This window comes from Nyctereutes procyonoides, unplaced genomic scaffold (assembly GCF_905146905.1).
Source record: "Nyctereutes procyonoides isolate TBG_1078 unplaced genomic scaffold, NYPRO_anot_genome, whole genome shotgun sequence".
NCBI classification, from domain to species: domain Eukaryota; kingdom Metazoa; phylum Chordata; class Mammalia; order Carnivora; family Canidae; genus Nyctereutes; species Nyctereutes procyonoides.
In genome coordinates, this window is record NW_026575021.1 from 15,448,851 (window position 1) to 15,464,365 (window position 15,515).

The window sequence follows — 15,515 nt, forward strand, 5'->3', positions numbered from 1 at the left end:
TCAAAAAAATATATATATAAATTAAAAATTTTTTAAAGTTGTATATCGGCTTTGAATTCAGCAGTATTGATCTTGTCTGATGAGGTGTTTAGAAAGGCCCGTGGCTGTCCAAGTGACCGCATGGAGTGGGAGACAAACGGATTAACGCTAATGAACCCAGCTCTGGGAAGCCTTGCTTTTTCTCTCACTGCATCTGGGGAAGGTTTTTCTCCCAGGGAGTTAAGTGGTGACTTTACAAATCTGGCTGTTTGGGGTCAGACCCGCTGTGGTGCTCTCATTTGCTTCTCAGCAGGAAAGGAAACATCACTTTGCATAGCTCCTTCAGATCTTGCGTCGTAAAATCCACAGCTGAGATTTCAAGCAAATCATTAGATGTGCTAGAAAGCCTGTAGATAAATCACGATTTATTTTTCATTGTCGTGGGAAAGCAAAGCATCCTGTGTGTTCAGATTGTTACCGAGCCTGATAAAATATGGGATTACCATTCCATCAGCACAAACAACTAACGTGTAGGTGATAAACTTGGCAGGAGGGTAATATCTTAGGAAATCATGCAATAGGAAATGCATTGTGGGTGTGTGTTTCATCAAGTGACAGTTCTAATGAGCGTGCTCAGATGATTCTGTAAAATGACACAATTGTGCCCTATTCTGAACGGAGATCCTGGACTAATTGAAATTAGGTCACGTCTCCGAGCCAGTTTTGCTGCCTGTAAAGGGAGGATAACGTCACCCTGGGCACGGGACTGGTATGGGTCGTACCGGGCACGGCGTGTTGAAGAAAGACACGGTATAAAGTTTCGTAGAAAAATAGTATTTCAGCAGCTTGCAAGTTGTTTTGCGGAATGATCATTTTCACTACGAAAGATCTATTATTTCACCATCTTCTAATTTTTTTTCTAAGCAAGATATAAATGTAGATCTTCTTTTGCCTAAGTGACGCATGTTGCTATGAACCGTGCACGTTTTCTACCGAGATATTCTTAATGCTAATTGTTCATTTTAAAACCGAATCTTTTTTTTTTATGTTGAACTCGTACACGTAAAATATTATATTTGGGGCTCTTCCGCTTCCACGTAGAAAAACCTTTCTCCTGGCAGTCACCATAATGGGAATTTTTGTCTTCCCATCTCTAGCTCATGTCAAAAAAAAAAAAGTTATTTGGCTTTCTGATTTTCTCATTTGGAGTTTGCATACAATTATCCTTCTTGAAAAATTAACAGCTGTTCAGCATTTTTTAAAACCGTTAAGTAAAAGTATGAAACCCAACCGCAGTTGAAAATACCCACCATTTGCTTCGATGTGGATGGAACTGGAGGGTATGATGCTGAGTGAAGTAAGTCAATTGGAGAAGGACAAACATTATATGGTCTCATTCATTTGGGGAATATAAAAAATAGTGAAAGGGAATAAAGGGGAAAGGAGAAAAAATATGTGGGGAATATCAGAAAGGGAGACAGAACATGAGAGACTCCTAACTCTGGGAAAGGAACTAGGGGTGGTGGAAGGGGAGGAGGGCGGGGGGTGGGGGTGACTGGGTGTTGGGCACTGAGGGGGGCACTTGGCAGGATGAGCACTGGGTGCTATTCTATATGCTGGCAAATTGAACACCAATAAAAAAATAAATTAAAAAAAAAAGAAAATGCAGAGTGAAAGTCTTGCTCTAAAGATCTGATTTGGAAATCGACAGGCCTCTGCCCTTCCTGGCTCCCTTCACATTCACAGCAGGAGCAGCAGCAGCCCTGCTAATGCACTGCCCAGAGCACAGCAGGTGTTCACGCCCAGGCCCCTGCCACCTGTTGTTCCGTATCCACAGCGTCAGCAAAAGAGTTTCCTAGAAAGCTTAATCATTTTTTTTCTCTTAGTTTAGAAAATAGGAGTTTCATAGGTAAGCACCACTGCGAAGCATCTAAAGCTGGTAAGAATCTATTGGGTATTTGTAATACACTGATCATTCAGGGAATTGGTATCATTTCTTCTTGTGCTACTGTGAACCCCTTTATTAGTTCTGATTATGTCCTTGGCAGGAGACGTTTCCTTACGGGTCTGCAAGGGCAGGAATTTCAGATTGCTGGCTCGAAACTGCTGTACTTCCTCCGTCAGTTCCCAGCAATGCCTGGGAAGTATCCCACAGACGTCTCAAGCCCCATCCACTTCATGACCTAGGTCCAAGGGATTCTTCTCACATCTCTTTCATATCTTTAGTTTGTCATGATTTGTTCAAAGTCTGTCTGCTAAAACGGGAAAAGTCTAAAAATGTGAGCTAAGAACTAGGGAATCTCAATCTGTCTTCAGCAGCCAGTGTCTAATTAAGGCCTTTCCAATCCCAATGCCACCATCCTCATCTGTCAAGTCCAGGGAGGATAGGAGAGATCATCATGTCTTGAGCCATTAACCCCGTGGGCGCCAGAACAATCTATTTGGGTCTCCATAATATAACCTAGTGTCTGTATTACAGCGTGATATACTCTTAACCTTGGTCTCTTTTATGTGGGGAGTTGCTGGATCTGTCCTGGGATCTGTCCCATGCGGGTTCTTAAACCCGTTCTCACTGTTCCCTCCTCTTCCTCTCTAGTGTCTGGCTTCCCTAGGGAACAAAAAAGGGCAGACGAGAAAACTATTTACTATCTATGTGTTGAGTCGGGGGGAATGGTGGTTAAATGTGTACGTATGTACGTAGAGAGCTTGGAGAAATAAGTTCCCTGCCCTCAAAGTCAGCAGGCTTCCAGCGTGTACAAGTCTCACCGACTGAGCTGAGCAGCGCTGCCTGCCTCTCCTTCAGAGCATCAGGGCAGTCCTAGGACATTCACGTTCGGCCTGAGTAGGGGTCGGCACCTGATACGTGGCAAGAGGGAAAGGCTCCCAAAGCAAAATGCAGCTTTCTGACTTTCCGTGAAAAGGGAGCCCTCCTGTCCCTGCAGAGCTCAGTGCATTGCTGGGACCATCATAAGAAAAACACCAGCTCGTGTTTATGAAGTGCTTATTTTTTGTACCAGGTACTGGACTAAAGACTTTATAGGGACGATCACACCCCTGAAAACATTAATAGGCAGATACTATCACACCCGTTCTAGAAGTCTAACTTGATCTCTGGTGCTGACCGCCATGGGAGGACGGGTCCAAGGCCTTGGATTCAGAGGTGTAAGCAAATAGATTTTTCTGGGCCTCAGTGACCCGCTACTCTTGTAAAACTAAAGTGGTGATAATATCCATCTCAGGAGTATGTGGTGAGAATTAAACAAAACAGTACCTTCTAAATACTAGACAATGGCTAGCATGCCGTAAGCTCTTTAAAAATACAGACCATTATCATCATCATCATCTTATTATTAGTTCTCTTAGCGTTACTATTCCCAGGGAAGGTGGTCCTCATTGCCAGCTGATGTAACAAGTGATTTTATTTATTTATTTATTTATTTATTTATTTATTTATTTATTTATTTATTTATTTTAAAAAAAGATGATATTCAGGGATCCCCGGGTGGCCCAGTGGTTTAGCGCCTGCCTTTGGCCCAGGGCGTGACCCCGGGGTCCGGGGATTGAGTCCCACGTTGGGCTCCCTGCAGGGAGCCTGCTTCTCCCTCTGCCTCTCTCTCTCTGTGTGTCTCTCATGAATAAGTAAATAAAATATTTTTAAAAAGAGAGAGAGAGATGATATCCAACAGCTGCCCTTCTCACTACTTACACTTCTCTGCTTACTTGGAGAATATGACCTCAAGCCAGCCCGGGTTGGGTTATGGATACCGATGCTTTTCCCCACTGATATATTTCATAGAAAATGAATTCTTAACCGCATTTGATACTCACAAGCATAAGAATATATATTTTTCAACACCATGGTAAAATAAAGCACCTTATGAGATTGCTCGGTTTGGGTTTTGTTTTTTTTTTTTTCTTCTTCTAGCTGAATTTGATTTTCTAACACCATGTAAGCTTCAAATATAACTTACAGGGCCTTCGTGACATAAAGGGTGAGGTTGTCATCTGTATCCTTTTAAGCTCGACTTGTATGTATTATGCAGACAAACCTCACTGTTTGGGGAACCAGCCACCGTTGAGGGGCCTCTGAAAGACATCCAGAATAAGCAAGTTACTGACTTGACTGCAGAAAAAGGAGGAGGGAGAAAGAGAATCGGGGCTACCTCAGGTTTTGTCTTGATGGGTCCCGCGAGCCCAATACAGTACATATTGTATTGCTTTGAAAAATAGCTTAGGCAGGTTTTAAACCACACTGCATTCGCCTCCACCGCCAGTGTGGGAGCTTCAGGGTTGTGAATTTTCTCTTACCATTAGCAAAGCTGTCTCAGCTTTTTGGCCAGAAAATTTTAAGATCTGCGTTTAACTTTTGAGGTGTTAATATATCCCTATCAGAAGCCAAGTTATGTTTTTAAAATGTCCCGTTGCAGGATGACTGTTCAAGTGGTGCCTGGCACACCGCTGACTCTGAGAGGCTCTCAGCGAAGAAAGCCAATTTTGTTACATTTGAAAGAAATGAGTTAGTAAAAAAAAAAAAAAAAAAGTAAACATGATTTAAAAAATGAAAATAGCGTCTAAACAAATAATCTGTTCTATTTTCCTCTGATTTGAGACGCCACCTGCCACAAGCCAAACTATGTGGCTGAGAAAGTTCCATCGAACGCATTGCTTGGTCTCCTAAAAACTAAATGTGACCCCTTTCCTTAAAATTCAGTGATCTTGGCTGGCGTGCAGAAGTCCAAGTGAAGTTGTTCACGAATTCATAGTAGTTCTGTTTTGAGAAAATTTTCCTATCCACAAGCCTGAATATTCTTTAGCTCGTTCACTTTTTTTTTTTTTTCTGAACATCTGAACTCCTCCAAGAGATCCTCAAGTCCTAGAATTACAGGTAAATGCTTTCTAACCAGTCTATCCCTGCCACTCTCCCCAGAGCTTGTTGACATTCTGGGGGGCAACAGGCCACACCTTGTGACTTTTTTGCATCCCCACCACCCATTCCTTCTGATGAGTCATCACAGCCATAAAATTGACAGTTTAGAGGAAACCTACTGTGTGCCAGGTGTCTCTGCTCCCACGGGGCCGGGCTTGGGTGTTTCGCTTACAGGGAGAGACTTTGAATTTGCACACCTAGCAAGTGCAGAATCCTGAACTTCAACCTCGGTCGCTCTAAGTCCAAAATCATTTTTTTTTCTTTTTGTTTTTGAATAACCATACCTTCTCCAGTGGTGGCAGAGACGCAGTCCCAGGAGGAAGCTTTCTGGGAGGAACCCCCCATGTTTCCTACTATGTCCTTCTCTCCCTTCCCACTCACCACCAGGACTGCAGAAGCAACTGAAAGCGGGATGCCCTTTTAGAAAACTGTAGTGTTTCAGCATCTTGCATTTATGGGGTTCAGGAAAGACCCTACGTTTCCTTTTACTAATATGACAATTGCATGTAAAGTTTTATTGAATGTCCATATAAAGTGATGGAAGTAGTGTGCATTTGGGATTTGCACTGAGAACATACAGCAGATAAGGAGTCTTTTGCATTCCTACACTAATTAATTCAAATTATTAGGAAAATGGGCCCAACATCAGCTTTCTCTTTGGTTCTTGCTTTATGGGGGTGACAGTGTCTCACAGAGCCCCATTTGTTATTTCCTCTAAATCGTTGATTTGGTAATTTGCTTATTTTCAAAAAACCAGCTGTGTATTCCAAGCAGCCTCTCCCTGGCCAAATCGAAGACAGTATGAGAGACTGGATGTCTGCTGACCTGGTTCCTCTGGAATCTTCCTTCTGCGTTTGAGCTCCTGCCACCACCAGAGAATATTTAATACCAAGCCCAAAATAAGTGTTTAGGAGGCTTTCAGTGGTGGTTTAAAATAATTACCATGAGAGCTTTGGAGAAAGCCTTCATCCACAAAACTACTTAAATTATATAATTATACCCCCTACTTCACTCTTCCTTCCTTTCTCTGGATTTCTCTTTGCTACGTGCCCCTCCCCAACACTGAAACTTAGCCTCGGACCCAGACTCGACACCACTCTGCCCCCCCTCTCTTCAGTGTAGCCCAAGTGAGACTAGATGCCTCCTAAGGAGTTATTTGCCTGATGGAACCTATCATAATCCCACATCCCAAACCTCTGCCCAGGGGCCAATTTATCCAGCACTACAACTTCCTCTTCTTTCCTTCTTCCATTTTGTAACCTTGACCTTTCTGATGGCATGACCCTACTGGGGGACTGGACTGCTTCCTCAGTTACTGTGTTTTATATGTATTCCCATGCATATAAAAAGCCCATATCTATGTAACAGCAAAGCATGGGAATTCTTTTTTTTTTTTTTTTTTGGTCTCTTTCCCCTCTTCATTATATTTAGCAATATGTATTGATTAAATGCATTCCCTTGGCTGCCTTCCATTATGCTGTTTTTGGAGGACCTCTTTGCCCATATGTTTTTAATGATTTCACCTTCTGTCTGCCCTTATCCACTTTGGAAAAATTACCGTATGTTAGTTTGGTTCTATACAAATATGTTTTTTAAGGTTATGTTCTTGTATCGTCTGGGAGTTTAAAAACACCAGAGCTTTTTGGTCAAAAACCATGTCCAAGAAAGCTGGCGATCCTACTGGAATGAATACTAAATGGACCAATTATATATAAATGTAGTTTCTCTCTACTCTCAGGCTTACATTTTTTACAGCTTACTGCCGCCTGCGCTAGCTGATGGAATAGTGGATGTATGTGTTACACAGACGCATGTGGAACGTCCAGTGTTCCACTGAATCAATGACACGTTGTCGAAAAACAAGTAATAACCAGTGGTTTATCCATGTTGCTATTATGGGAGTCATAACTCACTCTTTAAAGAACTTGCTAACATTGTCCATACTTGATATGGTCATAACGTATTATTTTAGAATGTCCTTGGAATGTTCTGTTAATTTGTAATTTTAGGGTGTGAACACTTGGAGAGTGTAAAAGTAGAGAAAGAATGAAATGTTATTGGACCATAAATTTGTAAATACCTCATGGCTTAAATGACGATGAGGTGGGGCCGCAAACCTCAAAAGCAGCTAATATGTGTTAGTTTAAGATTCTTACATATATCCTCTTATTTGACATTTTAAATTAACTTATAATGGGTCTTAAAAGAGACCTTTAGCAAGTTATAGTAAGATTTTTTCACACACACACACACACACACACACACACTTGTGAATATTTATTTTTCTGCTATTGTAAACCATCAGTATCTGTGAATTTAAGTTATGGTGCCGTATCTGAAGAAAATGGCAGCAAAACAAGGCGTCTGTGTTTTCTTTATCATTACTTATTTTAAACCTAGTGTTTAGGAAGCACTCATTTGCATATGCAATACTATTGCATGTAACTTTACATAGACATAGTTTTACATTCTTTATGGAAGTATAAAGCCTAATATATTGCTTGAGGTGGTCATCTATACAAAAAAAAAATAGAAAAATGACAAATCGATTTGTAACTTTCAAGTTATTTTCCACTCTAGAGTTGTATCAGTTTGGAGACAGAATGAAGAGATACAGAAAAACAGGCTAGTTTCGTTACATAAATACTTGTCTTCCTACCATGTACCAAGAGCGATAGGCTGTATGAGAAGAGATAATGCTAATTTCTCTAGAGTTGAGGGTAAGACAGGTTTCCAGATGCTTTTTATGTAGTAGAAGTATCTGGTTGAGTATTAACAGTCAGAGGTGGATTGAAATAAATTGCCAACGGGAGATTTTAGAAGGAAACTCAAGATTCTCTTTGTGGTACCGTGTGAATTGTACTAACATTATACGGTATCTGACGCTTTGCAGATCCTTCTTTATCAGATGGTGGTACCTCCGTTAAACCTGATGTCAGAGGAAGGGAAAGAACTAGTCTTCCTTGGATGTCATCTCTGAGTCAAGCACCGGGCAGGGCACTTGACTCACAAGTGGAGGAATTATTTTGTCCTCACGGTAACCCTAAAACAGGTATTAACTCAGTCTTATGAATGAGAAAATTTTGATTCCAAAGTACCTGAGTGGCTCAGTCAATTAAGCATCTGTCTTTGGCTCAGGTCATGATCCCGGGGTCCTGAGGTTGGGTTCCACCTCCAGCTCCCTGCCTGCTTTCTCTGGGTCAGTTGGTGACTTTGCACATCAGCTGACAACTTCTGAAGACTTAGTTTACAGTAGGGGCTCACTCCAGTGAGTTAGCTTGTGTTAGCAGAGTCCCCAGCTTTGTTCAGCAAGATTCCTGCAGGTGTTTTCCTGCAGCATTGTGTTGCATTTTGCCCTTTTTATGGAAAGTAAGTGAAAACAGAAACCTGTGGTGCTTACAGGAAAGTAGGAAGTGCAGGCTTCGTAAACTTAAGTCTTCCTGACAAGGACGAGAGTTGAGTGTCTCCCCAAAGTGATTCATCATTAGCCCCAATTGTATGCTTATTTCACTTAACCAGTGATGAGCTCACGAAGGAAAAGAATAAATCCAAGAACAATGAGGTACATTGTTAAATACTGTGTCTGAGAGTCAAAGTGTAATTCAGAGTTTTGATGTATTATTAGTCCCTTTCTGGGACTAGAATTCTCCTTAAAACAGAAGTTTATCATTTGACCCGCACATATTTTAACAGATTCCCGGGAAGAAATATAAATGCCAAGTGCTTGTTTGTTGTCAGACCCAAACACCAGAAAATACTTTGGAATAAACAAGTACACTTCTTTCCTTTAACGTTTGCCATTTGGGCTGAGCCTTGCGGACGCTACCCTCTGGGACAGAGAAAAGTGGTCCCATCACCGTAACTGCAGGCCTGGGCAAGGCGTGGAAGCCACGACCATGCGGTGGTGCCTGCTGGACTACTTAGCTGTGATCTCTCCCTCGTCTCTGCTCTTTAGGCTTGGCTAACTAGTCTTCTAGTCAAAGGCTAACGGCTTTTATTCTGCTTTCCTTAGGGATATCTCTCTATGAGGGTGTTCCTTGGATGTGTTCTCAAGGGAGACTGTCCATACAATAAATCTCTTAGAAGTATCTGTGGGTGGGGGGTAACCCAAGGCTAGAAACTGGAAAGGGCCATCTTTTATGTAGGTGCTTTCTGCAGCATTACATTTTGGGCCATCAAAAACATAGTTCTCTGGTGGCTTAACGTGTTCTTTGCACATCTGGCCTCTGGGTTCTTCCAACTACGTCAAGCAGAGTTTTTGCCAAAGTGAAAGTGACATGTTGCATGCTATGACACTTTCCAAACAAATCAGGGCATTCACTCTATCTCACTATACAGTTGTGTCAGATTTCCCTGTCTAGGGTGCCCTGTGTGGTTTTTATCAAGGGTTTCCCTGGTAAAAGTCATGTAAAAGCAATGAAAAAGATTGCCGTAAATCAGGTCTCTGATTTCTTAAGGACTGTTGTCGTATTTTATTTCATTGCAGGGTATTCTATGAACACGTTATCTGTTTCGCCAGGCTATCCCCTAAAGATTGAAATAGAACTCCACTAGGGGCTTCTGGTCAGAGTCATCTTTATGATGAATTATCCTGGCCTCATTATCTGCCAAGCATCTTCTTCTTTTCCAAGCATATTTCTTATAAAACAAATAAATACTGTTTACTTGGCTCACTGTTCTAAAACCTGGTTTGATCACTAAATATTCTAGATGTTTATTATTTTTACTAGACGATTTATATTCTATGAGACAGGAGGAGATGTTAGATCATCACTAACAGCTTGTTCTCCATTTCCTCTATAACAAGATAAGCACGTTGGGGGCACCTGGGTGGCTCAGTCAGTTGAGCATCCAACTTTTGATTTCAGCTCAAGTCATGATCTTAGGGTCGTGGGATCAAGCCCCACGTCAGGCTCCACGCTCAGCAGGGCGTCTGCTTGAGATTCTCTACATCTGCCCCTCTCCCCACTCAAGCACACACTCTCCTTGTCTCTCTCAAATAAATCTTAAAAAAAAAATAAGATAAGCACATTAACTTTTTTTGTTGTTGTTCTAATTAAGAATATCAAAGGGGTACCTGGCTGGCACCATCAGTAGAGATGCAACTCTTGATCTTTGAGCCCCATGCTGGTTATGGAGATTACTTAAAAATAAAATCTTTTTTTAAAAAGATTTTTATTTATTTATTCATGAGAGACACAGACAGAGAGAAGGCAGAGACCCAGGCAGAGGGAGAAGCAGGCTCCCTGCGGGGAGCCCAATGTGGGACTCAATTCCGGAACTCTGGGATCACGTCCTGAGCTGAAGGCAGACGCTCAACTGCTGAGCCAGCCAGGCATCCCTAAAAATAAAATCTTTAAAAAAAAAATATCCAAGATATTCTTGGAGTTTTATAGTCAGCAAAACAATCCTCAGAATAGTCACACAAGAACCATTGTAACCTCCCACAAGGTATCCTGTAACCATTAATAATTTGCTTGGTGTTTCGTTACAAAGCTTTTATTTCTTCATCAGAGGCCTCAGTCCCAAAGAGAAAAAGAGATATAAACAAATAAACGACTATACAGCATGCTCCATTGCAGAAGTGTGAACAAGGATGTGGGAAATCCAAAAGATGGTAGTCCTCCCGTACCTGGAGCACTCAGGAGAAATAGAGCCGTGTCTGTCCACTTGTCCACTGTTTTCGGGGTCTGGTCTTAAGGGGAGGGCGGATCTTGACAACGGGGAAAGTGAAAATGCAAGAGAAAAGGGAGGGAAACCGAGGGGAAAGAAATTCATTTCTTCCCCTGCCTCAAGAATTGGGGGAGAAAGAGGTGAAGGGAAGTTTTGAGGTTGAGGGAATCCTTCCTGGCATCGGTGTTCTCGGTGAAGCAGGTGTACGTGTGCTGAAGTGACGAGGGCCGAACGTGGGATCTCGGAGAGAAGGAAAGGTCTGGAGTAGCCGGTGGGCCTCTGGCGCCCACTGGGCAGTGAGCACCCGTGCGACAGAAAGGGGCTGCAAGAGCCTGACCTCGTGCTGACGTGTGTTGTCGAGACTGAGAACCGAGGGGAGCGTCGGCTGTGGCCTGAAGGGTGAGCAGCAAGGCGGGAAGCAGGCAGGCCGGCCAGCGCCCCAGAGCCCCTGATGAGCACCCGGCGGGGCGCGGGGTGGGGGCGGAAGGAGCTGAGCGGAGTGACTGGAGGGACCGATGGGGCCAGGTTCCGGGGCACGGCCACATCCTCGGTCCCTCCCTTACCTGGATGGCTGCCCGGGAGGGGGCCCCGGGCCTATGCGGTGTCCCCAGCTTGCCTTTACCTCCCACCGTCTCCGAGTATAGCAACACATGCCCCTTTTCCTTCAGCCCACAAGTAAGACCAAGTAGAATAAGGAGATTACAGAGCTTTCATTTTGTTCTACTCTGTGGTCTTTTATCCTTCTTCTGATTTAGCTTCTCATTTATATATTTTCACTTTCACATGTCACTAAGTTTAAATGTTTAAACATTTCCCCCTCCGGTAGCTCAAAAGAAAACAAAGCAACAGCTAATATAGTGATAAATTTATTTCTGGCTACAGGAGATAAGCTTCAGTGCAATGTGGCCATAAAGTATGGCTCCTAGGCTTAGGGGAGAAGCAATAAACTTTCATAAATAAAATAATCTAAAATACTCCCGGCAGTCTAAATAACTTGTAGCTGGCAACACACAGCCAACCACGGAGCCACTTACAAAAGAGGGCTCTGGACTAAAATAAGGAAATGTTTGCAGCTTTGTGGCCGTCACCTGGCCGTCTAGGCGGGCAGACGGGAGGAGTCACGGGGGGAGGCGTGTGACTCCCGCGTCTGAAGTGCCACCTCTGTTACGAGTCCTGACACCTTCTGATTTGCTGCGGACCTGTGAGGGCCACCGAGGGAACCCGGGGGTGCTGATGCTGCAAGTGAGAGAGTCGGCGGCCGTTGCAAGGTCGGAGGACAGACCCCTCACAGAGGGGAGAATGGGGTTACCAGCTGGGGGGCCCTGGGCCGTGCGCCCTGCCGCTGACCTCGCAGGGTGGGGAGCTCTCCTGAGGGCCGTCCCGGCTTGCATGTGGGGTTTCAGCTCAGGACTCTCGTGGCAAAGGCGTGGCTCCTGCAGGGGCGCTGCAGGCAGCAGTGAGTGGGTTTGAAAGGCTGTCGAGGCGATGGATTCCTCTCGAGACAGTTAGGGAGCAAGCAGGACATGCATGTGTGTGTGTGTCTGTCTGTCTGTCTCTCACACACTCTCCAATCAGAAATGATAACAGGGGGGCCTCTGGGTGGCTCAGCGGGTGAGCACCAGCTTGGGCCCAGGGCGTGACCCCAGGTCCCTGCATGGAGCCCGCTTCTCCCTCTGCCTGGGTCTCTGCCTCCCTCTCTGTATCTCTCAGGAATAAATAAATAAAATATTTAAGAAAAAAAAAGGAATGCTAACAGGGAGCTGGAAAGCCGCGGGCGGGATGAAATCAGAGTTTGTGGGTGCCCTCCTCGAGCCGGCTCTTCCCAGGCGTCCATGGGTGCCGTGCACGTCGCTAAGCAGTGGGTGGACCTTGGTGGCCCCGGGGCCTTGCGGGCCGCGTGGACTGAGCTGCGAGGGCTGGCGGGTGCACCGGGGGCCGGGTGCATGGGGCCGGGGCCTGCTGCTCCACAGACTCCGACATTCCAGGGCTCGGCGCCCACGGCGTTGGAGTCCAACGCAGAAGCACCTTCCCAAATCACCAGCGAAGATTTCGACCACTCGCCGCGCCTCCCTCTTCGTGAACGTGACCGAAGCCACTGGGCCACGTTGTTAGGTGGCGGCAACCATGCGCTCTCCCGCGGACAAGGCCAAAATCGTGACGGCAGCGTCTTCCGTATGGGTGCACGCGGGTGCCCGGGTACACGGCCTGCACCTGCTCCGCCGTGGGCTTCCGAACAAAACCCTGGCCGGAGGGGACTCGCCCCTGTGTTCTCCGGGCACAGCCAGGGCTGGGCTGCTCCGCGGCGCCCAGGCTTTAGTAAGGTGGGAAGCTGGCCCCACCGGGTTACAGGAAGAGTCTGTGGGATTTGGGGAGCAAAACTAATCATCCCGAAGCTTCGTGCCTCCGAAGAGCGGGGAAGCAGTCCTTGATGGAGGGAGGTAAACACGGCGCCTTTGTGTCGGTGAGGTGAGCAGAGCTTTCCTTGAGGCTGAACGTTCCTACGTGTGGACAGGAGGTGAGCCCCCTTGATGGAAGGGGTTCTTCTGCTCGCTCCATCAAGACCACCATGCCACATGTCCGCAGCCCCAACGAAAATACAGCGTCGTGAAATCATGATCAAAGTCACAGAGACCAACTATTGGCGTGGCCAGAGATTGCAGCTACTGTGTTCCCCCCTCTTGGTTCCTGGGAATTAAGCTTCCATAGCATGGAGGGATTCCAAAAAAATACCCGTAAGTTATCTATATTGTATTCCTCGACTTTTCCAACCGTGGGTTCCTGGCTAAGCAGTTCTGACTCGTTGATAAATTAGGACAGTGTGATTGTCTCATAATAAGATAATTTACCGAAAATATCTCGGCAGGGTTGTGAGCGTGTGGCTGGAATAACAAGCAAAGCCTCTGCGGAGGCATCCATGGTTTGTGATGCACGCCCTGGTGGGCACAGATGTGTGACTTTAATAGAGTAATTTGCTTTTTCTGATAACATTTGTCCAATCTCCTTTGAGGGGCTTTTGCGAGAGTCAAATGAGCAGAGTTCAGTGAAAGCAATTTAAAACAGTTGAAAGCACTAAGATGAACTAGCTGTAGCTGCCCAGCGTCCTTAAGGCATCTCAGTAGAACAAACGGGTGTAAACGTTGCGGGTGCTTTTGTGTGGTTTTGCAGGCAACAAGGGAGACTCTCGGTCGCCACTGCACCATCCTCGGCGATGCTCTGCGAAAAGAGAATGACTTTGCTCTTATAATCGATGGGAAAACCCTCAAGTACGCCTTAACTTTCGGAGTCAGACAGTATTTCCTGGACTTGGCTTTGTCATGCAAAGCTGTTATTTGCTGCAGGTAAGTTCTCCCTAATATTGTCAGGTTGCAGCGAACAGCACCTGGACCCTCCGCTCTTGATTTTTAAACTTCCTCCAAGTGATTCTATCCAGAATTTGTACATGTCAGGTTATTTGTGATTTCGCTCACTCGACACTCAAGGTTCACAGCCCAGAATAGAGTTTAGCTGCAGAGTTTTGGGGGGTTTTTTTGTTTGTTTTTAGGTGAGTCCTACTGATGATCTCTTAGTCATCCTTGTTCATAATCTCCTGTGTTCCACATCGATCATTTACCCACATTTCCATCGAGACTTAGTTCCATAATGGTTCTGTTTTCTCCACATCAATCTTTGATCCTGCTCGGAGGACTTAACTTTGGGGACTGGCACGGGCACTTAACTTTGGAGGTGCCAAGTCATTTTCCCGAAGACGAGTTCTTGACTGGAGGTTCCTCTTTCCTGTGATTTTTATAATATGGCCCATTTCCTAAATGAGAATCAGTTTTGCGTTATCAGGGCTTAAGCCACAGAACTACATTTTTATAAGCTATTTAGCTCTCATCCTTCCAGAACTTCCCGTCAAAGCGTCTTCCCCGTATCTTGGTCTAAATTGTTCACACTGTGTCGTCCTGAAATTTCAAGTATGTTCCTGACTCTGCCCGCTGTCTTCACTATGAAACCTAAGGGAGAAAAGAAAAGAAAAAAAAAGAGAAAAGAAAAAGAAAAAGAAAAGAAAAGAGAAATAAAAGAAAGAAAAGAAAAAAGAAAGAAAAGAAAAGAAAAAAGAAAAGAAAAGAAAAGAAAAGAAAGAAAAGAAAAGAAAAGAAAAGAAAAGAAAAGAAAAGAAAGAAAAGAAAAGAAAAGAAAAGAAAAGAAAAGAAAAGAAAAGAAAAGAAAAGAAAGAAAAGAAAAAAGAAACCTAAGGGTTTCCCTCTTTGCCATCGACGCACTGAGACTCTTAGACCCAGCTGGTCACCCCAGGTCTAGGGTGCAGTGTCTCCAGTTTGCTTTCTCCCCCAGGGAGATGAAATCTTAGCAAGGCTTCTGAAGAATTTCCCAGAACTTTTTCTTTTAACATGATTGTTAAGATCTTATTATTATCTTTAAAAACATATTTACTAATAAAAGAATGTTATTTTTTTTAAAACCCTCTTTGTCTAGGGTTATTCACTTGAATATCCTGTATATAATTTATAAGTCATGCCTTGTAGATATTTCCTAAGTTTGTGAAATAAGATTTAATAAGTACCTTTTATAAAGCATCATTTCGACCTATAAAATTATATCCTACTCAGAGAATTAAAAGTTGCTTATTCCAGGAACCATATTATTTTAGCCATTTATTTTTCTTCACTGTAGCATGTATTAATAAACGTTCCCGCAGCGCCCTTGGAGAGCCTAATGTACACACGTATTTAACATCAGTAATAATCAGGCTCTCTGCTGAATGATGAAGAATTAGAAATTAATTTATCTCAGAGATCTATTTGCATTTTGTAAAATTTGCTTTTCCAGGGACTTTTCTTGATTCCTTGCTGATAATCTCTTGACCACGTCTTAGTAATGTTCAACTCTGACACTCTGCCGTCAGCGTGCTTGTGTGCCAGCTCTGGTTGTTTAA

At 44.1% G+C, this 15,515-nt stretch overlaps 1 protein-coding gene across 7 annotated transcripts in view; it reads left to right on the forward strand.

Annotated features, from left to right (window-relative positions):
- ATP8A1 (ATPase phospholipid transporting 8A1) overlaps positions 1-15,515 on the forward strand; it is a 223,531-nt gene that overhangs the window by 138,590 nt on the left and 69,426 nt on the right. For all 7 annotated transcript variants that reach the window (XM_055339524.1, XM_055339561.1, XM_055339517.1 and 4 more), the window contains one exon: positions 13,745-13,917. In XM_055339524.1, coding sequence (XP_055195499.1) covers positions 13,745-13,917 — 173 coding nt within the window. The remainder of the gene's footprint in view (positions 1-13,744; positions 13,918-15,515) is intronic.